General features: G+C 44.1%; 1 protein-coding gene across 2 annotated transcripts; it reads left to right on the forward strand.

Moving 5' to 3' along the window:
• The first annotated feature begins 387 nt into the window (after positions 1–387).
• SP4 (Sp4 transcription factor) lies at positions 388–21,866 on the forward strand. Of its 2 annotated transcripts, none has more exons than XM_069958813.1 (6): positions 388–848; positions 1,618–1,703; positions 4,722–6,279; positions 10,268–10,496; positions 17,030–17,229; positions 18,572–21,866. In XM_069958813.1, the coding sequence occupies exons 1-6, from the start codon at positions 836–838 to the stop codon at positions 18,817–18,819; spliced, it is 2,334 nt and encodes a 777-aa protein (XP_069814914.1). In that variant the 5' UTR covers positions 388–835; the 3' UTR covers positions 18,820–21,866. The 2 variants fall into 2 exon arrangements, with proteins under 2 accessions (XP_069814914.1, XP_069814915.1); XM_069958814.1 differs by lacking the exon at positions 388–848 and adding an exon at positions 944–1,324.
• The last annotated feature ends 264 nt before the right edge of the window (positions 21,867–22,130 follow it).

The raw sequence follows: 22,130 nt of genomic DNA on the forward strand, positions 1-22,130 counted from the left end.
AAAACAGGGAATCTGCATCATTCTAGTGCATTGATGGGGAACCTTCGGCCCTCCAGCTGTTGCAAAACTACAACTCCCATCATGCCTGGCCTGGACAGCAGATTATTGCATTTCCCAACCTGATCCTTTCCAGCTGTTCAAAAACTACAACTCCCACAATTGTCGAACAGCTGGAAAGCCACAGGTTGGCGGAAATACAAAAAAAAAACCTGTATAATAGTAAAACAATCGCCCATAGCAACCAATCAGAGCTCAGCTTTTATTCCTCACTCTCCTCTGGTAAAATGAAAGCTGCGCTCTGATTGGTTGTTATGGATAATGGGGGCAGGGACTGATGATAAGTTCTGTACAGCACTGTGGAATATGTTGGCGCTATAGAAAGGATTCAGGACCTAATATAAGATAAACGGCAATCCTGACAAAGAGCGAGGCAGCAGCCAATCACGTCCCTGCTTTCATTTCCTATCTTATGCCTGAGAGCTGATAGGTTGCTATGGGCAACCGCTCCCCTGTGAGGCCCGGGCAGCACACGGTTAAGGCTGCCGCTTCCCTCCTCCTCCCCCGGCTCTGCCAGGCCTCCTCCCCTCCATGGCCCAGCAGTGGAGAGAGGGGGAGGGCGCTGCCTGCGCCACTCCCGCCCCGCTCTCTGTATCTGTGGGGAGGAGGAGGAGCCGGGGAGGGGACTCGCCCAGCAGCTGCTAGAAAATAATAAAATAAATATTATAGCTCCACGGCCAGTCGGAATAAAGCCCCCCCAATCCCCCCACATCAGCCCCGGGCGGCAGGGGCGGAGAGCACGGCGGAGCGGCGACCACTCAGCACGACAACAAGAAGGATGAGCGGCGGCGGTGAGCAATGGCGAGGAGGGGAGAGAGGAGGGTCCCGGGGAGGAGGCCTCGGCAGACGGCACAGGGTTAGGGGCTGGAGGGAGGCGATGGATCCCGTAGCGGGATGGAAGGGGGAGGGTGGCAGGTAGAGGGGGTGTCCGCCCCGGCTGTGTGGCCGGCCCCTCTCCGGGGCTGTCAATCAGGGGCCCCGGCTGCGGGGAGAGCCGGAGCTTGTACGCCACAGCCCCCTTCTCCAGCCACCGGCGCCATTCGTACAGGGAGAGAGCCAGGCCCCCAGCCCTCCTCCTCCTCCAGCAGCCCCCAGCCCTCCTCCTCCTCCAGCAGCCCCCAGCCCTCCTCCTCCAGCAGCATCCAGCCTCCCCCCAGCCCCAGCGACCGGCCTTTCTATCCTCCCCCGTCCCATCCCCTAGCCTCTTCCCTTCCTCCTGATTATCAGTGCCACGAATAAGTAGTAGCCTTATAATACAGCATGAGCGGTACGTAACACCCCCCTCCACCCCCTGGCAGCAGGGCCCCCTCCTCCTCCTCTTCCCTCCATTCCCCCCTGTGGGGTGTGACATGGGGTCTGCTCCAGCATGTGGCTGCAGGTTACTAATATTGCAGGGGGGGTGGGGTCTGAGCAGACAGGTTGTGCCCCCCACCTCCCCTCCCACCCCCAGGGTCCCACTCCTGACATGTGTCACTGCTGGGACACCTTTCATCATTGAAACTTTCTGTCTTTTCTTCTTCTTCTCCTGGGTGACATATGTCAGTGTTCATTATTTTACAGATCAGGCGGAGGAAGACATGGCCAGCGAGGGAGGAAAAGCCGGTGAGACGGAGAGCAAGAAAAAAGGCAAAGGCTCCGGCTCGCAGGTACATTCTCCATTGATGATGCCGTGCCCCCCAACCCCCCCCCCCCCCCACCCCCAACCTGAGGTTCTCCAGCTGTCAAAGTACAACTCCTATAACCTGCTGTCAGGGCATGATGGGAGTTGTAGTTATGGAATGGCTGGAGAATTACAACTTGGGAGGGGAGAAGACTGCCTTTTCTAGAACCATTTAAAGGGGTATTCCCACCGACAATATTTATGAGGGTCTGACCACAGAGCCCCATTAATTACGGGAATGGTGTTCCAGTTTCCTTTAATTTGGGTGGAACAGTAGAATATATGGCCACTGTCAAGGCATGATGGAAGTTGTAGTTCTGCAATAGGTGCAGAGCTTCAGATTGGGGGGCACTGCTTGAAGGGCTTCTCTTGGTCCATTTAAAAGGTACTTCACACCAACAACAGCTATCCTAGAGATAGGTGATCAGTAGGGATACAACCTTTAGATGCCCCATTAACCATAACAGTAGGACATATCCCCATTACTGCTATTTAATTGGGGAGGGGGGCAAGCTTCATTTAGTTGGGGTCCCAATGGTTGGACCCTTTTGATCAGACACTGATTTATGGGATCCAGCCATTACTAAAAACTCTGCTTCCATTGATTGCAATGGGAGAAAATGAACCGTGCGGGAAAAAAAGTGATGTCATTTCTCTCCACGTTGGCTTTGCTATGACGAGCCCATTGACATTGGTGGGGGATTCTAAACAGGACCCCTTTGCACTGACCATGGCTCAGAGAAAGTCTCGGCCCAGTTGCACACAGGCAAGGTTTTTGCCCCAGCAGAGCACAAGGTTGAAATTTGTCCCTCAAGCAGAGATGAGGGATCATTACAGTAGTCTATGTGATGCAATTGTACTCAATTTGTCCAAATATACTGAAGTAAAAACAGTACAAATGTGGCTGTGGGCCTTGAAGTGGAGTCTTTGGCTTGGGAGCAGAATTTACCCCAAGCCAAGGACTCCAAGGCCCGCAGCCACATCTGTATTTTTTTACTCCAGCATATTTGCATGAATGGAGTAGAATTGTATCACATAGGCTCCGCCCAGGGGCCAAATTCTCAACTGAACTTATGTTTGAATGCATCAGCACAGAATAAGGCTGCATTCACACGTTCCGTGTTCTTTACGGAACACAGACGTGGAATGCCTGTAACGGACTTCTCCCCCCGCCTGGGCAGCATCTGTAATTAGATGCTTGGAGCGGGGGAACTGTACAGATATGCGCCGCTCTGATATGACAGCTGATTCATTACAGTGCAGCGCATATCTGTACAGTTCCCAGCATCTTATCACAGATGCTGCCCGAACGGGAGAGACGCCGTTACAGACATTCCACATCTATGTTCTGTGAGGAACACGGAACGTGTGAATGCAGCCTAAGGCCTACATTTTAATCCTTAGAGACAATCCAATCTCGACCATTCTCAGGTCTGTCTGAACCAGAGTGTGCGGCATTTGATTACTGATGGCTGCAGAAGTTAGATGAAGCTCTAAAGCTCCCTGGAAAACAGCTATAGGCCATTGACTGCATTTATGTACTCCATAGGGCTGCATCCAACTTCTGCAGCCATCTGTAGTTCAGATAGACCCAAGCATGGTCGAGATTCGCTCATCTTTAATAAACCTTTAAAAGGGGAAAACAGCATTGCGTCCACTCAAAATACATTTGAGCTTTAGGACAGTTTCTGGGACCACCTTATGGTTGCAAGTACCTCTCTGACTGGGGGGGTGTCTTATAACAGCATTATAGATGTCAATTATACGCCTAATCTGGGTCATTAGAGCCAAGGTCAGCCTAATACACGCACTAGTTTAAAGTGACTGTACCACCAGGCCCAGGCTGAAGCACTGGAGGCGGGCAAACCCACCCCCAGTGGGAAGAAACTCCAGCCCCTCCATGACTTGACTCCATTAGAATCAATGGAACCCTGTCATGGAGGGGCTGGGGTTTCCTCCCACTAAGGGTGGGTCGGCCCGCCTCCAGTGCTTCAGCCTGGGCCTGGTGGTACAGTCACTTTAAGGTCACAACCACACAACGTCTTTTTTTTTTTTTTTTTGGCTGTTTTATGTCTGTCATTTTGTGCTCAAATAACAGCTGTTATATCACAAATAATGGCCGTTGTCTGGGCGCAAAAAGACGTCCGCCCAAAAAAGGCAGTCAAGATGACGAAAAAAGACATTGTGTGGACCTGACCTGAAACTCCTGTGAAATTGGCCTTTGGGGTAATGTGCACTGCATTATGGATTCAAAGATCTAGGTATCTATATTGTCCCAGTATGAGTCTGTATGCAACTGTACGCTGTCTGTATGGAGCTTTACTTTCAATGATATTGCAGTCTTGGGAGATATGAGCCTATATTTATGCTCTGAGTGACTTTATATTTGAAGAACCTCACATTGTGGTTTTGATGTATTTTTTTTGTTAGGAATTATATATAAATAAAATACAGTGAATATATACAGTATGAATCTATTGTGTAAACTAAGGCCTTTGAGCAGGGGTGTCAAACTCACAGCTTTGGCTGCCCAGGCATGATGGGAATTGTAGTTTTGCAACAGCTGGAGGGCGGTGATTTGACACCTATGGCCTTGGATTTAGGCTGATAGGACTGTAATAGGGGGTGTCATTAAATCATTAATCTTTTATAGTTTTTTAGATTGGCATAGCAGTGGCTCTGGGCATGAGAGGATGCCTCTTGGGCAGTAATAGCCACTGAGACGTCTGGCCATGGCCGTGAGGATATCTTTCAGGTTGCCTAGCTGGGACATAGGCACCTCAGTGCATTGCTGTGACAGTCTGCGTCTTTATAGCTATACGTTCTATTAGTTGACTTTTTGAGCCAATATGTGTATGCTGCTTGCTTCCTGCAATTGCAAGTTTACTGAAACCGTTACAGAAGCCATATCTGAGAAGGCGACCACTTCCCGTCATAGATCTGATGCTAGATGGTAACACACCCTTCTCTGTTTCTCAAATCCTCCTCCTTTCTTTTTGACTAGGACTCCCAGCCCTCTCCTTTGGCTTTGCTGGCTGCAACCTGCAGTAAAATAGGAACTACAGGGGAAAACCAAGGTGCTGGACAGCAGCAGATCATCATAGATCCCAGCCAAGGATTAGTTCAGCTCCAGAATCAACCACAGCAACTGGAATTGGTGACCACTCAGCTGGCCGGTAGCGCTTGGCAGATTGTGGCTGCTGCACCCCCTGTTACTAAAGAAAGCGGCATAGCACAACAAGGAATATCAATAGCTGCTAGTACAGCAGCCTCATCAAACAGTAACAGCGAGAACACCTCTCCTACAAAGTCCAAACCAAGCAGTTCTGCTGCCGCTGCCCCAGGACAGTTCCAGGTTATCCAAGTTCAGACTCCTGGGGGAAATGTTCAGTACCAGGTCATCCCACAGATTCAGACTGTAGAAGGCCAGCACATTCAGATCAGCCCGGGAAATGCCACCGCTCTGCAAGATCTACAGGGTCAAATCCAGTTTATCCCTGCTGGTAATAATCAAGCCATTATCACAGCTGGCAACAGAACAACATCTGGAAATATTATCGCACAGAACTTAGCAAATCAAACTGTTCCCGTGCAGATCCGTCCTGGAGTGTCAATCCCATTACAGCTGCAGACCATCCCCGGGGCTCCTCAAGTAGTGACAACCTTACCCATAAACATAGGAGGAGTGACTCTAGCCTTGCCGGTGATAAATAGCGTAGCTGCTGGAGGAAGTTCAGCACAGATTGTTCAGCCCACAGATGGCGGAGTCACCAATGGAAATCAGCTGGTATCCACACCCATCACAACTTCCTCGGTCAGTACCATGCCCGAGTCTCCCTCCTCCTCCACCTCCTCAGCCTGTACCACCACTGTGTCTACGACTCTGACTAGCAGTGATACGCTTGTCAGCTCAGCTGAAACAGGCCAATTCACCAGCACAGCGGCAAGTAGTGAACGTGCCACAGAAGAATCCCCATCCTCTGTCACTGAGGCTGAAAGTCAGAGCAGTGCTCAGCTGCAGGCTAATGGACTTCAGAATGTGTCCGAACAATCAAATTCTTTGCAACAGGTGCAAATTGTAGGACAGCCCGTCTTACAGCAGATCCAGATCCAACAACCACAGCAGCAGATAATACAAGCCATACCACAGCAGTCATTTCAGCTTCAGTCAGGACAGACCATACAAACTCTCCAGCAGCAACAGCTGCAAAATGTTCAGCTTCAAGCATTAAGCCCAACCCAGGTTCTCATAAGGGCCCCGACATTAACCCCTTCTGGTCAGATCAGCTGGCAGACCGTGCAGGTTCAGAATATTCAGAGTCTTCAGAACCTGCAGGTCCAGAATGCCGGCTTACCGCAGCAGCTGACCATAACCCCCGTGTCCACAAGCAGCGGTACGACAATCGCACAGATTGCACCATGTACAGTAGCCGGCACTCCGATTACGCTCAATGCTGCCCACTTTACATCTGTGCCCAATCTGCAGACAGTGAGCGTTGCAAATCTGGGAGCAGCAGGAGTCCAGTTACAGGGAGTACCAGTCACAATTACAAGTGTTGGAGGTATGTGAAAGGGTTAAAGCCCACACATTGTAACCTTGTAAATTCTGCGGAATATTCTTTATGTGTAATGGGCGTAATGTAATATTGTATATTGTTCTGCCAGCCATGGGTCGCCTTAGTAGCCCCTGTTGTTGTGAATATCGGGCAGTAGTTTACAGGATTGTTCAGCCTGTATAGCTGCAGGAAATTGGCTTCTTTAATAAATCCAGAAGACTCAGCATTAGTGCACGTGGTAATGCAGAAGTAACACTTGAAAATGTCACAGTAAAGAGAATGGAGCTTGTTTTGTTCTTTCGAAGTAGTACTGTAACTGATGTATATATCATAAAAAAAAAGTGGATTTTATGTGTATCAAATTTACTTCCCTTTTATAGGCCAGGCCTCCAGGGTATATAAATCACAGCCACAGAACACAATGTAGAACATAGGTGTCAAACTCAGGCCCTCCAGCTGTCACAAAACTACAATTCCCATCATGCCTGGACAGCCAAAGCTTTAGCTAAAGCTTTGGCTGTCTGGGCATGATGGGATTTGTAGTTTTGCAACAGCTGGAGGGCCTGAGTTTTGCATCCCCTTATCTAGAACTTCTCTAATATGCAGATGTAGTAGATGCCAGTTTGTCATTAAGCACTTATCAGTGAGAGAGCCTAAAAATAGTCTGGTACCGGAAATCCGTGTGGTGTCCGAAAAGATCAAATACTATAGTTGTGAGCCCTTAGGTAAGGGCTTCACGTGACATTTGGTCCCCTGTGAGTCTTGGTATAATTGCACCACAGCAGCACAGTCCACTCCCTGGACTGCTCACTAATTCCAACAATGTAGCCTCTTTCCTCCGTGTGAACGGAGCCTTAGACTTACATTGTCAGAATTAAACGTTACAGAGATACAACTGCTACCGCACTCTCTCCCCGGCTTTATCTTCTGATCACACTGGGTCTCAGCAGTGAGACCTGTTGCGATTAATAACTTTTTGACATGCCTGATGACATGTCAAAAGATATTTTTAATTACAGGTACTCTTTTAGGGTGCCTTTACACGTACCATATCGCTGCGTATTTATGGCACCGAACTCACACAAAAGTAGCTGCGTTTTTTGTGGTGTTGAACTCACATGTGACATCCAATAAAAATCGCACTAAACACGCTGCGAGAATACAAATACATTGACTTGATACAAATCAGTAAAGCAAAAAAAGTCCAACAGCACCTTGGAGATTCTCCGATAATGGCCAGCAATAAGATGAAGGATGTACGCAGGTATGCTCACAATCCTAGGTATGAGCACTACTAACTTCAAAAGAAAAGGTTTCCCACAGCATCCAGGATGAAAGTAGTGTGTTTATTCACACATCAGGGTACACCAAAAAATGCAACGTTTCGGCCTTAAAGTTACTCTGTACCCACAATCTGACACCCCCCCCCCCCCAAACCGCTTGTAACTTCAGATAGCTGCTTTTAATCCAAGATCTGTCCTGGGGTCCATTCGGCAGGTGATTCAGTTATTGTGCTAAAAATTTACAGCACTGTGTCTAACGGCCGGGGCTTACATTTTGTATATGCTTTAGGCTGGCACACACTCTCTGTCCTTCCTCCCCACCCTCCTCAGCATTAGGAATGCTCCAGGCAGATTGCTTCCTATTCCCCACCTGTGTGTATAATGAACATGGGCTGGATTGTTAATACACCTGTGCAAAGCTCAAACAGCAGTTAATGTTCCTGGATCATGCCTAATGATGAGAAGGGTGGGGAGGAAAGACGGAGAGATGGTGCCAGCCTAAAGCATATACAAATGTAAGCCCCGGCCGTTAGACACAGCGCTGCCAGATTAAAAGTTGTTTTTAGGACAATAACTGCATCCCCTGCCGAACGGACCCCAGGACAGATCTTGGATTAAAAGCAGCTATCTGTGGGTACAAGTGGTTTGGGGGGGGTCAGATTGTGGGTACAGAGTCGCTTTATCAAAGGCCAGTAGGCCGAAACGTTGCATTTTTTGTGTACCCTGATGTGTTAATAAACACACTACTTTCATCCTGGATGCTGTGGGAAACCTTTTCTTTTGATACTAATCAGTATCACTGCGAATAAATACGCAGCGATACGGTACATGTGAAGGCACCCTTAAGGGGTTATCCAGGGTTAGAAAAGAAAAACAGCTACTTTCTTGCAAAGAGAGCACCACCCCTGTCCTCAGGTTTTGTGTGGTATTACAATTCAGCGCCATTCATTTTAGTGGAACTGAGCTGCACAACCAAGCCCAACTTCAGGATAATATTGGTGCTGTTTCAGGAAAAAAGCAGACATGTTTTTGGATAACCCTAGTACTGTGGGATGGAGCCTGCAGACTTGTTAAGTGATTGCATTGACTGAGCATGTTTACTAGTGCTCAGATGTAAGTACTAAGTCGCAGTCCTGACAAAGGTGCAACCCTCTATCTTATATGCATAAGCAACAGAACTAAAACGGAGTTCACATGCTGTGTTTCTTTTGTAAATCGTTGTGATTGTCATTGTCGCCTAGGCCCCACCTCTCGACGACCATTGAAACAGGCCAGCCTAAGGGTTCCCACCCGGGCTACTGTGGCATTGTGGGCGGGGCTAAGTGGAGCTTCGGCCTTGAAGATTTTTCCTATTTGGTTTTACTCACCTCCCCTCCCAAGAAACATAGATTTTTAAGTTAATATATAATCTCCATACCAGGTACAGAGCAGCAGCCCTGGGTATTTGGGAATGGGGAGATAACACAGATAATGTCTTTGTCTTGGCTAATGGCTGTTTGCACAGTTGTATTAAAGGTGTGATTTTGTTTTATATCCCTATTATTGATGGTCCGAACCTGGTTCGGACGGGGTTCGTACGAACCCGAACCCTCCGCAATGATTACCGCTGTCTGCCCGCTCCGTGCAGCAGGCGGATCCAGCGGGAGGAACGCCTGGAAAACTGGGATACAGCCATAGCCATAGGCTGTATCCCAGTTTTCCAGGCGGTCCTCCCGCTGTATCCGCCCGCTGCACGGAGCGGGCAGACAGCGGGAATCCGATGCCGAGCGTTCGGGTTCAGCCAAACCCGAACCTCGGCGGGTTCGGACCATCCCTAATCCCTATCACCTGTTTACCCAGGACTGCAGCTTTTTAGAATCCATGCAAAAGAGCAAAAAAAAAAGCTGTGAAATGCCCTAAAAAACACAAAAACATCATATTTCCCCATGAACTCTCAGCTATAATCTGTCTACAATGTTTTTGCGTTAAATAAAAAATTACCCAATTACTAGGGATGAGCGAACCAGCCGGATTTCTGGTTCGTATGAATCAGAAATCTCGGCGGCTGACTCCAGCTGTCTGCCGACTCCGTGCAGCGGGTGGATACGTCGTAAGGAACGCCTGGAAAACTGGGATATTGGCATTGGCTGTATTCCAGTTTTCCAGGCGTTCCTTACGATGTATCCACCCCCTGCACGGAGCCAGCAGACAGCGGGAGTCAGCCGCCGAGATTTCTGACTCATACGAACCAGAAATCCGGCTGGTTCGCTCATCTCTACCTATTACTTTTTTTTTTCCATTGGGGGTGTAGGGTGTAATGAAGGAGCATGTGACCATGCCCTGTCCTCCACTGAGTCTGTATATGCCTATTTAGGACACTTGGGGTGGGGCATGGTCACATGCTTCTCCATGTCAGCCATCTTATGGACAGAATTACTACAGAGCCTGGAGCCTGGAGGAGGGGGTTCTGAGTTTAGCTGTGAGATACACAGGGAGCTGCTATCAATAAGTGCAGTGAGTACACTAGCAGCAAACAGCTGATGTCAAAGCTTCTCTTTATGAGATGTAAATTACCCTTGTTCAGAATAACAAGACTTCTCCTCCACATTATGCTTCTTATATAAATTACAGGACTACATGTAAAAATGCTGATAACCTTTGAAAATTAACTCGAAATCCACAATGACGCTTTTGTTGAAATATTACATTATGTTTTGATTTTGCTGCTTCAGGTCAACAGCAAGGAGCAGAAGGAGTGAAGGTGCAGCAAGCTACCATAGCACCTGTGACAGTTGCGGTAGGCGGCCTTGCTAATGCTACTATTGGTGCTGTCAGTCCCGACCAGATAACACAAGTGCAGCTACAGCAATCCCAGCCGTCATCCGATCAGGAGGTGCAGACAGGAAAGAGGTTAAGAAGAGTAGCATGTACATGTCCCAATTGCCGGGAAGGAGAAGGAAGGTATGTAGCATTGATGGATTGTAAGTACATCATCCTGGTGGCTGTTGTACCTGTACTGTAATACTTTGCTTACAGTTTGCTGTTTTGTGGCAGTGATATGCCTTAGTTGAACACCCTTTTGCTTCATAAATTACTTTTAAAATAAACATTTAACTACTGCATTAAGAGAGTTTGTCAGATTGTTTTCTCATTATATTAGCTACAGACTCTGTTGGAGAGATAATAGGAGATGTAAAATACAGACGCCACAGCACTGGCTCCATGAATGCATTTTAAAATCGTGACGCCATGGGAAGTCTCGTAGCGGTGATCTGGCGTGGGAGAGGCACGGAGATCAGTAATAGTTCGTTTTGTTCCTCCCCTGTCCCTGCCTTTTAAAGCGACTCCGTAGCCACAATCTGACCCCCCCCAAACCACTTGTACCTTCAGATAGCTGCTTTTAATCCAAGATCTGTCCTGGGGTCCGTTCGGCAGGGGATGCAGTTATTGTCATAAAAACAACTTTTAATCCAGCAGCGCTGTGTCTAACGGCCGGGGCTTACATTTGTATATGCATTAGGCTGGCACAACCTCTCTGTCCTTCCTCCCCACCCTCCTCATCATTAGGAATACTCCAGGCAGATTGCTTCCTATTCCCCACCTGTGGCAGCCCGGCACATGGGCTGGATCGTTAATACACCTGTGCAAAGCTCAAACAGCAGTAAATGTTCCTGGATCATTTCTAATAATGATGAGGGTGGGAAGGAAGGACGGAGAGGTGGTGCCAGCCTAATGCATATACAAATGTAAGCCCCGGCCGTTAGACACAGCGCTGCCGAATTAAAAGTTGTTTTTATGACAAAAACTGCATCCCCTGCTGAACAGACCCAGGACAGATCTTGGATTAAAAGCAGCTATCTGAAGGTACAAGTGGTTTGGGGGGGACAGATTGTGGGTACGGAGTCGCTTTAAAAAAATTGTTACCAGCGCCGGACTTCTCCTTTAATATGTGGATTGAACTGATACATTTGCTTTACGTGGATTTTAAAATGTATCCATGGAGCAAGTGCTGCGACATCAGTAAGTCTATATTACATTTTCTATTATCTATTACAGTGTTTATTAACTTAAAGTGTCACTGTCGTTATAGCTTTCAAAATTTAAATCAACAGTAAATGTGAGACAAAGCAAGTTTGCAATATACATTCATAATTTTTTTTTGTTGTTGTTTTTTTTTGTTATCATGTTATCTGTCAAACAAAGCTGAACTTACCAAAAATCCAGGTCCAGTCTCCTGAAGACAGATTTTCTGACAGCCTAAACACAGGAATTCCGGACAGTACAGAGCATCACAGCTCAATATGTCCATCTATCACATGACTGCCTTCTCTCTGTGAGCGCTCAGATAGCCTGGGATACACTGTTTTTTTTGAGGAAAAAAAAAGTCAGAAAACAGGAAGTGCCGTGTTCTCCATGATAACTGAAAAATAATAATGAATGTAAATTGCAAACCTGCTTTATATCACATCTACCGATGATTTAGATTTTGAAAGTTATAATGACAGTGCAGTTAAACTCTTCAATCCGTTCCCAACAGGTCATGATTTGATTATTTTCTAGTATTTTACAGGTGATATAATTATAGGTGGTGCATCATGTTTCACCACAAGTGTTATTTGTATGGTAGAACCTCAAATCATGAGCTGTTAGTAACCCACAGAGTCAAAATAAGCTGAAAGACTACCTTTTGCAGGTTACGTTCTCAGTTTAGGTAGCAGTGCTTTAATTGGTGTTGTGTTATTTTTTTTCTTTATTGTGCTCTAACTGCATTGATAAATCATATCCATTGTTTCTGTTGTGCCTGCGTTGCTGGCAAGCTACCTCGAGTAATTACGTGCTGCAAGCAAACCAAACTGAAGCACATTATCTGTTCTCTTTGCACACCTAATCTGTGACAGATGGGCAAGTGCACCAGCAGAGGGGCAGATAGCACCTGTATCTGGCAGATGCAACTAAAGGTCGTATTACACAGCACGATAATCCAGGGGAAGCAAGCGCCAACCTGTCAGTTCAGCACTCGCTTCCCCCCTCGTTTCCTGCTCATTGTCTGTGCTATTGCACACACAGTTGGTAAACAAGGAAGAGCAAGAGGGGCCGTCTGAACGATCCTTAGTTCGTTAGGACTGCCCAAGTTAGCAGCAGCCGTTCCTGTTGCACGGGGCAGGTGCACCAGACTAATGCTGCACAAATCATGCTCTTTCAGCTTGCTGGCTTAGTAAGAATCAAATCTCTTAATCCCTGTAGCAAGGTGAAGTAAGGGCCCATTCACACTGCAGAAAATAGATGAAAATTCAGAGCGGAATACCCACCGCGGATTCTGCTCTGAATCCCGCCTGCTTCACTGTCTTAATGTTTTGTATAGAGCGCCTCTGCTCTCTGTGCCGTCTCTCCGCTCAAAGAATTGACATGTACATTGACCTGCCTGCAATTTAACTTTTTTTTTTTTTTTTAAGGGTAGCTTCACACGTACCGTACCCGCTGCGGATCCCGGTAGTGTGAAGATCTATGGGGTTACATATCCGCAAAGGAATTTTCATATTTCTTTATTATTTTTTTTTGTTTGTTTGTTTTGTAGCTCAGTCCCATTGATGTGAATGGAGCTGAATTGTAATACCACACAAAACCTGAGAACAGGAATGGTGATGTTTTTGCAAGAAAGTAGCTGTGCTTTTTCAAATCCTGAATAACCCCTTTAATATTATAGTTTGCAGTATTATACCAAGTTGTGTAGAGCCATTAACAATGCATCACTGCAATGTGCTATCCTGATTTAGAGATCTACATACATTCACGCCTGCAGACTTCCTTGTTTCTGCCTTCCACTCTATCTACAGCCTATGTGATCTGCCCTTTAAAGTGACACCCTTTTTGCATTCTGACTTCTTTACACAGGGGTAATGGATATATTTAGCAGTCTTCATACCTTATTTTATATCATACGTCATGCTGCTTGTTCAAGTAAAAAGTGATCTTTTATCAACTGCAGATTGTGGTAAGTGATTGTGCCTTCATGGCAACAGCACCACTTGGCCCCGCCCACAGCGCCACCATTGGCCTCGCCCCACAGCAACGTCATAGACACAGGCCCCGCCAACCTGTTCCAATGGTGGACGAGGGGGCGGGGCCGATGTGCCTATCACGTCATGGAGGGGGGGCAGCGGTGGTGCTGTGGGTGGGGCTAAGTGGCGCTGTTGCTGTGAAGCCCCGCCCACTTAGCACAATCTGCAGTTAATAAAAGATCACTTTTTACTTGCACAAGCACCATGACGTATGATATAAAATAAGGTATGAAAACTGCTAAATTGACCTTTTACACCTGTGTAAAGAAGTCATAATGCAAAAAGGGGGTGACCCCCCCTTGTGTAACCCTAAGGGGTTTTTCAGGATTGTTAAAAGCACAGCTACTTTCTTGCAAAAACAGTACCTCCCTTGTCCTCAGGTTGTGTGTGGTATTACAAATCGGCTCCATTCACTTCAATATAACTGAGCTGCAAAAACCCCACCCAACCTGGAGACAGGTGGTTTCTAAAAGAAAGAGGCCATGTTTTTCTAAATGCATAATAAATCCCCCATGACCTTCCTTGCAAGTGTGTTTTTTGTGTCCAATAATACCTATATCAGCAGTGACCTGCATATTGTATCCCTGCTGCTGAGCTAGCTGAGCCTCTGCTTGTTTCCTTTGTTTCACTTGCAGAACGTGCAGATGTACAGATATGAAACCATAACCCCCCTAACAAAATGCTTGTTGCAGGTGAAGCGGATCTAATGACAGGGCGGGCTGCTATCAGAATGGGGGCAGTTTTGTTTCAGGGTTTGTTTGTTTTTTTTGCTCAATGCACGTTTCTTCATTCACACCTGCATTGTATCTATTTCTATATACACAAAGATATGTTTGCATTCTACTGTATATGGAGCACATTATATATATATATATATATACCTTTTTTATACAATTGGTTGATTTATTCTTTTGTAAATGTTTAAATTCAGAAGAACAAAAGTAGTGTAATTCTGAAGTTAAGCCTATGGCAGGTGCATGCTAAAGCCTGACATCCCTGCACGAACACAATATATGTAAGGTATAGTTAGTATATGGTTTTCCTCTTTAGCTCTCTCTTTCCTGCTAATTGATCAGTGTTTTTTTTTTTTTTTGTGTTTTTTTTTTTTATATAAATGCATTCAGGTTTTTTTCATTAGTTCTTCATCCGTTTTTTGTATGAAACAGATGAAAAAAACAGATTGCAAAACACAGTGTGAACCAAGCCTGACTATGAAGACTGTTTCTATGCTATCCCATAGTAGATCTCAATATACAGCACATTGCTCTGTTATGATCATGAATTGGGTTGTCTCTTGAAGTTAACCCCTGTCTATATGTCTCATGAAGAGATATGAATGTCATAGAGGGAGATGCCCCTGCCCACTCCGATTGACCCGAGCATCTTTTTACTTATCTCTCAAGACCAGCCGCTGCAGGTGAAACTGTTTTTTTAACCGCTTCCGAGTGTCTCTATTTGAGTGGTGTGGGAGGCGGCTTAAGGGTGCTGAACCATACTACTTCTTTTTAGAGCGTTTCCCTCGGGTTTGGTTTAGGCAATGATATACGTTTGTTTGGATTCAGAAAGTCGCTGTCCTTGCTTTGCCCATTTGAACATCCTCTCAGTTACATGGATCTTCTTTTTAGGAAAGGGCACAGGAAACAAAAGCAATTCCTAAACCATAGAAAGAGAATCATTGATACAGGGAAGGTTTTATATTTAACCAGATGGTTGTTACGCTCCATTTCATTTTGCTGCTGCGGGACATGCTGGGAAAAATTTCATTCTGAAACTACGCTCATACTCCATGATAGCATGGCTGATCTGCCTTATGACTGTGCTTTATACTTCTTGCGCAGAATTTTACCAGTCATGTTATAGAAATCATCTATAGATGATATTTTATAAAATTTTAAGTAAACCTATGAAGTGACTTGTGCTGCCCTACCTCGTTGCAGGATATGATCGGGGGAGAGAAGCTGAGCTTACCCCACCCACACAGGCTGATTGACAGCTTTCTCTGTATTATTTGTTTAGACAATGCTGTAAATCCCTTTGGGTGGGTGGGTTAATCAGGACTCCCACTATCACTCCGAGTCCTGTCACGAATTAGGGCCACTATGCACATTAGAGGGGAAACAAAAATCATCGGAGCCCACCAGTTTCAGTGGGACAGGCCAGCTGTATGAAGGACCTCCCCAATCTTCCTTGACAGATAATTCCAGTGAAAAGACAGATTAAGTATTTTGGACTTTTATACTCTGAACACCCAGATCGCAACTGATTAACCCCTAGACAACCCAGGACATAACTGTATGTCCTGGCGTCGCTAGGGGAGTTCAGAGGGGGCCGTGCGGTGACCCCACTCTGAACCGCCGCGATCCCGGGTGCTATATGCAGCCCGGGACTGCGGCTATTAGCGGGCACGGTCGGATCACAGTGCCTGCTAATTAGGCATTTAGATGCAGCTGTCAAAGTTGACAGCAGCATCTAAATGCTTGTTTTTCCTCATACCTAGTAAAAAAAAAAAAAAAAAAAAATCCCCTCCCCTAATGACAGTCCAAATCACCCCCCTTTTCCCATTTTATAAATAAAAAAAGAAACATGTTTAGTATCGCCGCGTGAGTAATTTCCTGAACTATTAAATTATCATATTCCTGATCTTACATGGTAAACGGCGTAAGTGCAACAAAATTCCAAAGTGCAAAATTTCGCATTTTTGACAGTATCAAATCCAGAAAAATTTGGATAAAAAAATCAAAAAGTCGCATATGGCAATCAAGGTATCGATAGAAAGTACAGATCATGGCACCAAAAATTATACCTCACACAGCCCCATAGACCAAAAGATAAAAGAGTTATAAGCATGGTAATAGAGCAATTTTAAGGAACGTATATTTTTTAAAAGGTTTTAATTTTGTAAAAGACATCAAATAAAACAAAAGTTATGCAAGTAACAGATCATTGTAATCATACTGACTTGAGGAACATATATAACATGTCAGTTTTACCCAAGGGCAAACGGCATAAAAAAAAAAAAAAAAAAAGATTGTGTTTGTTTTTTTTCAGTTTTACCACGCATATAATTTTTGGGGGGTTTCACTGCATATTTTAGGCAAAAATTACATCTGACATTGCAAAAGACAATTAGTGGTGCAAAAAATAAGGGCTCATCTGGGTCTATAGGTGGAAAAATGCACGGGCTTTGGACTTATATATACAAGAAGGAAAAGCGAAAGCGCAAAAATGACAATAATAATAATAACTTTTGACATGAGTTTGCCCATTTACGCTTTACATGTACTTAATTAGATTAGGAATATGTAAGTTGTGTAATATATTGTCAGAGACTCCATGATTGGTGAAACTGTTTGACTTGAACTTTGAAGATTTTGGGGGGGTGTTGTTTTTTAACTTTTTTTTATTATTTCCATGTCTGTGTATTTGTTTTATTAGAGGCAGCAGTGAGCCTGGGAAAAAGAAGCAGCACATCTGTCATATTGAAGGTTGCGGAAAAGTTTATGGGAAGACATCCCATTTGCGAGCACATCTTCGTTGGCATACTGGAGAAAGACCTTTTGTATGCAACTGGATATTTTGTGGGAAAAGATTTACCAGGAGTGATGAGCTCCAGAGGCATAGAAGAACCCATACAGGTATGAACTTTTTTTTTTTTTTTTTTTTTTTTTTTTTCCTTCTCTTAGAAGATCTAAGGAAACTGTAAACCACAACTGTACATAATAAAGATATGTTGGTTATTAAAATTAGTTGACTGACTGTGAAGTAACCCATACTTTACAGCTGCTATATGAGTCATTACTGCTTCTGCTGCAAATATTGGGTGATTTGAAAGCCATGTCTGGCTTAAGAGTTTCCTTCTGAAGCTACTGCACATTACCCTGTTAGGGCGGGTTCACACTACGGAATTCTCGCGGAAAATGTCCGTGGGATTCGTCAGCTGTCCGCCCACACGGGCACGCGCTTTTCTGCCGGCTCCATAGACACCATTCTATGGGCCGGCGTATTCCGCGATCCGCTGAAAGAAGTGACATGACACTTCTTTCAGCGTATAGCGGAATACGCCGGCCCATAGAATGGTGTCTATGGGGCCGGCAGAAAGGCGCCCAGATGTGCGGGCGGACAGCTGACGGAATTCCGCGAACATTGTCCGCGAAAATTCCGTAGTGTGAACCCGCCCTTAGGGCCCTTGCACACTGGAGAAAAAAAGGCTGAATTTACGAGCGGAGTTTGGGCGGTGGATTCCGCTTAAAATTCTGCCTGTTCTATTTCTTCAATGGGATTTCTCTAGCGTCTCTCCTCTCCACTCAAAGAATGAACATGTTCATTCTCGGAGAGGAGAGGCGCAAGAGAAATCCCATTGAAGAAATAGGATAGGCAGAATTTTTCTCTTAAATTCAGCCTCTTTTACTCAGTGTGGAAGGGCCCTTGGGGGATATAAATAATTAATATGATGACTACTGCAAGGGAAAGTCATGAGTTTCTTCAGCAAAATCATGAGCTTAAACTAAAAGAGGTTCTCTCTTCAGAAAGCTGAGGAATGTTTGGCTTTCTTTATTGTCACCTACCTTGGGGTACGTACAACAATCTGATACCTCTAATGACTCTGTTGAGAATAAATGGAGCAGTGGGTCACACACTGACCCGTGGTTTCATTCAAAACAAAGAAGTCCGGGTGCTGTTCTAGAGATTTCCAGGGGGCCCAGAGGTCGGAACCCCCGCAATCGAATTTGTGGACAAGTAAAAATAAATTTGACAACCCATTCTACAACATGATGGGGTTGAGAAAGGTAGTATGTGGGAAGTCTTTAAACCGGAAGATGTCACCAAGTGTATAAGACAGTTGTATGGGATAATTGGGTAGTTCACACATTGTACCTGTGGTCTATATATACCTCTATACAGATTGACGTTTCAAGGTGAAAAAAAAAAAAAATATTTGATGACCTTTCTCGTTCTTCAAATGGTTTTCCTTTTTAGGTGAAAAACGTTTCGAGTGTCCGGAATGTTCAAAGAGATTCATGAGGAGTGATCACCTCTCTAAGCATGTGAAAACCCACCAAAACAAAAAGGGAGGTGGGACGGCCCTGGCTATTGTAACCTCAGGGGACCTGGACGCATCCGTCACCGGGGTCCTTGGTTCTCCAAGAATCGTCACAGTCGCAGCCATTTCTCAAGATTCGAACCCAGCCACCCCAAACGTTTCCACAAACATAGATGGATTTTGAACAATGTCACAATTCTTTTTTTTTTTTTTTTTTTTGCGCAGCACTTAAATATATGGATTTACAGAATTGTGAACAATTCAGAGGTAATCAGTTTTTGTTCCTTTTAAATATTCCAAGGATAATGGGATGAAGCTAATGCAGATGAAGCTGTGAATAATATCCATTTTCTATTATTAGGCAATAGGAAGCGATGATATTTTATCTGCATCACATACTCTACATTTTGTAAAAAGGAAAAAAGAAAAGCCTTCAAGTTTTAATGCATTTTCATTCATCTTTCTCTAAAAAAAAATGGAGGTTTTTGTGACGAACCATATAAGTAAATGAATAAGGATAGACTCAGGGCCAATATGTTACAAACCCTGTTTGTAAATGGCCATACAATCAGTTTGTATTTATGGTAGCAAAAAGTAGTCTGCAGTTACCTTTACAAAGAAGTAATTTTGTATGGAGAGCTGATATTTAAACAAAACTTTCAGAAAATCTTATTTATATAGATGTAATGTAAAAATTATGCAAGCTGCATATAGTTTGATGCTACCTGTCAGTTCTTTCTACATTCCATGGTTTTAGTTTTTTGTTTTTTTTGTTTTTTGTTTTTGCTTTGGTTTAGTAGAATTGCTATATCCCACATATATGATTCATATAAAAAGCAATGGCTGCAGGCTTGACTGGAAGAGTGCACTAAATCTTATGTGTTTTTCACATAGTATAAGGATTACTTGACAGTGCAGCATTCAATTTTATTTTTATTTTATTTAAAAACTCCCCAAAAAATATTGCATATAGTTGCAATTTCTAGAAGCACAACTAACGTCAATCAGAAATTTTCATTGACATACAGTACTTAGGTGTATCTGGTTTCTATGTCATTTTAACAGGTTTTTTTCTTGTAATCAAGGGTTAGTTGGGTCATCAGAGAGCCATATGTAAAAAAAAAAAATAATATTTTTTTTTTTTCCATGATCAGCACCGCATTTCTGCTTGTGTGGTTTGTGGCTTCTTCCTTGCTTTTTTGTCTCCATAGAAGCCAACACTTAAAAATCAAGGATGGGGCTTGCTTGTCATAAGCAGGATCCCTCCGAGAAAAAAAAAGTTTTTAAATTGGACACTTAAAACTTTTATCTACCATTTTGTCAAAACGTCAGAAAAACGTACGAAAACCCAAAAGTAATTTTAGGAGGATGCAAATTCCGAGCTGAAGATTTGCACGTCTGTTTCTCTTCTGTTTCCTTAATGGGTATATTTATATAGTGGTGTCAGCATTGGTGAGACTAATGATGGCACTTCTGACAACAGAGCAAGTGTGTGAATAGGTGTGTGCGTGATTGTGTGTATGTATTTATGTATATACAATATATATATACACATGCATATTGTTATTTTAATTATTGCAATGTTCAGCAGATATAAGTATCATTTGTGAAATAGACCACGGTATTAGACAAGGCTCCACACAGATACAATATTTATTTTCATAGACCTGATATCAAATCACTCAGCAAAGGTAATAATAACTTCGACTTTTGTATATATTCTGGTGCAATGTATGATAAAGCTGTTCTTTTAGGTTTGTGTTAGCTGGAGTAGTAGTTACCGACTCATATGTACACACAGGCACCATAATGCATATGTTTAGTTTGCATGTTAAATATTTTTTTGTTTTTGTTTTGTTGTCTTTTGAGCACTTAAAGTGTACTTTGGCTTATGATATTTTTAACATGTTCATAGGCCCTTCCTCTGCATTGAATGAGGCTGTAATAGGCATGTGTATTACACCCCCATTCAGTTCAGTATGAGTGCCATCAATATGAAGCTTAGGGGGGTACTGTGAGCTGGGATCATAAGGTACACTTCAATGTTAGTTGTGTTATTACATTCAGGAGTAGCTGTTCTGTTCAGTACATTAGTTTAACTAAATGTTTGTATTCATGGTCACCGATCTTCCCGGCTTTTTTAACTTTGATCCCCTGCTTTAAATCACAGCCATTATATACATTCGAGATTAGGTTCCTGCCTAATAAACTAAAGCAGAATATGTGTGCGGTAAAACCTATGATAGCAATGTAGTCAGTCAGGTTAGTAGAAATCATTGACACTGATGCCGTCTAGTAAAGTAGGAAGCAAATTGTCCATCTGCTCCAGCAACATGGAAAATGCCAGCCGTGCCAGAGCAACTATGCCAGCAGCATGCATGTAGCCCACCAATATCATCATTGTATCCCTATAAACATCGAATCGTGAAATCGATCACAGCCTACAATGTAAGTAAGGAGAATGCTTTAATATAGTGCTAAAGATGAACCTAAAAGGTCAAAGTGTTAAAATCTCATTTAAAGGGGCACTCTGGAGGAGAAACTTTTTAAATCAACTGGTGTCATAAAGTTATACAGAGATGTAAATTACTTTTATTTTAAAATCTTAAGCCTTCCAGTACTTGTCAGCTGCTGTATGTCCTGCAGGAAGTGATGTATTCTTTTCAGTCTGACACAGTGCTCTCTACTTTAACTTCTGTTGGTGACAGGAACTGTTTAAAGAAAGGAGAGGTTTGCTAGGGTTATTTGCTACTGCTCTGGACAGTTCCTGTCACGGACAGATGTGGCAGCAGAGTGTCAGACTGGAAAGAACACGCCACTTCCTGCAGGACATACAGCAGCTAATAGGTTCTGAAAGACTTGTGATTTTTTTTTTTAAGGCTGGTTTCACACAGCTTTTAATGTTAACCAGAACTGCAAAAAAATATTCCATGGCGTCTATTTGAGCAAAAACTGCAAACTCTGATGTTTCTCCCGTAGAGTTCAATGGAGTCCTTGTGTTCGTCTGGAAAAAGAAAAAAAAGAAAATCTTTCCTGGTGTTTTTTCGAAGGCTAGAAAAATGCCACACAAAAGCTGTGTGAGTAAAGCCACCCCTCTAGAAGTAGTTTGCAGATCTGTATAACTTTCTGACTTTTTTTTTTTTTTTTTTTTTTTTTTTTACTCTTCCTTAGGAGTTCCCCTTTAAAATTAAATCAAATTTAGGGATGGTCCAAACCGAGTACGAACCCGAACCCTCGGTAATGATTCCCGCTGTCTGCCCGCTCCGTGGAGTGGGCGTATCCAGCGGGAGGACCGCCTGGAAAACTGGGATACAGCCATAGCCATAGGCTATCCCAGTTTTTCAGGCGTTACTCCCGCTGGATACGCCCGCTCCGCGGAGCGGGCAGACAGCGGGAATCTGCTGCCAAGTGTTCGGGTTCATACGAACCCAAACCTCGGCAGGTTCGGACCATCCCTAATCAAATTAGTTAATTTTAGGGAAGAAAAAAAAAGAG

The sequence above is a fragment of the Dendropsophus ebraccatus genome, chromosome 2, assembly GCF_027789765.1.
Source record: "Dendropsophus ebraccatus isolate aDenEbr1 chromosome 2, aDenEbr1.pat, whole genome shotgun sequence".
NCBI lineage: Eukaryota > Metazoa > Chordata > Amphibia > Anura > Hylidae > Dendropsophus > Dendropsophus ebraccatus.

Coding starts and splice junctions, on each gene's coding strand:
- SP4 (XM_069958813.1), top strand. Junction 6,280..10,267: donor CACAATTACAAGTGTTGGAG/GTATGTGAAAGG, acceptor TTGCTGCTTCAG/GTCAACAGCAAGGAGCAGAA. Junction 17,230..18,571: donor GCATAGAAGAACCCATACAG/GTATGAACTTTT, acceptor TTTCCTTTTTAG/GTGAAAAACGTTTCGAGTGT.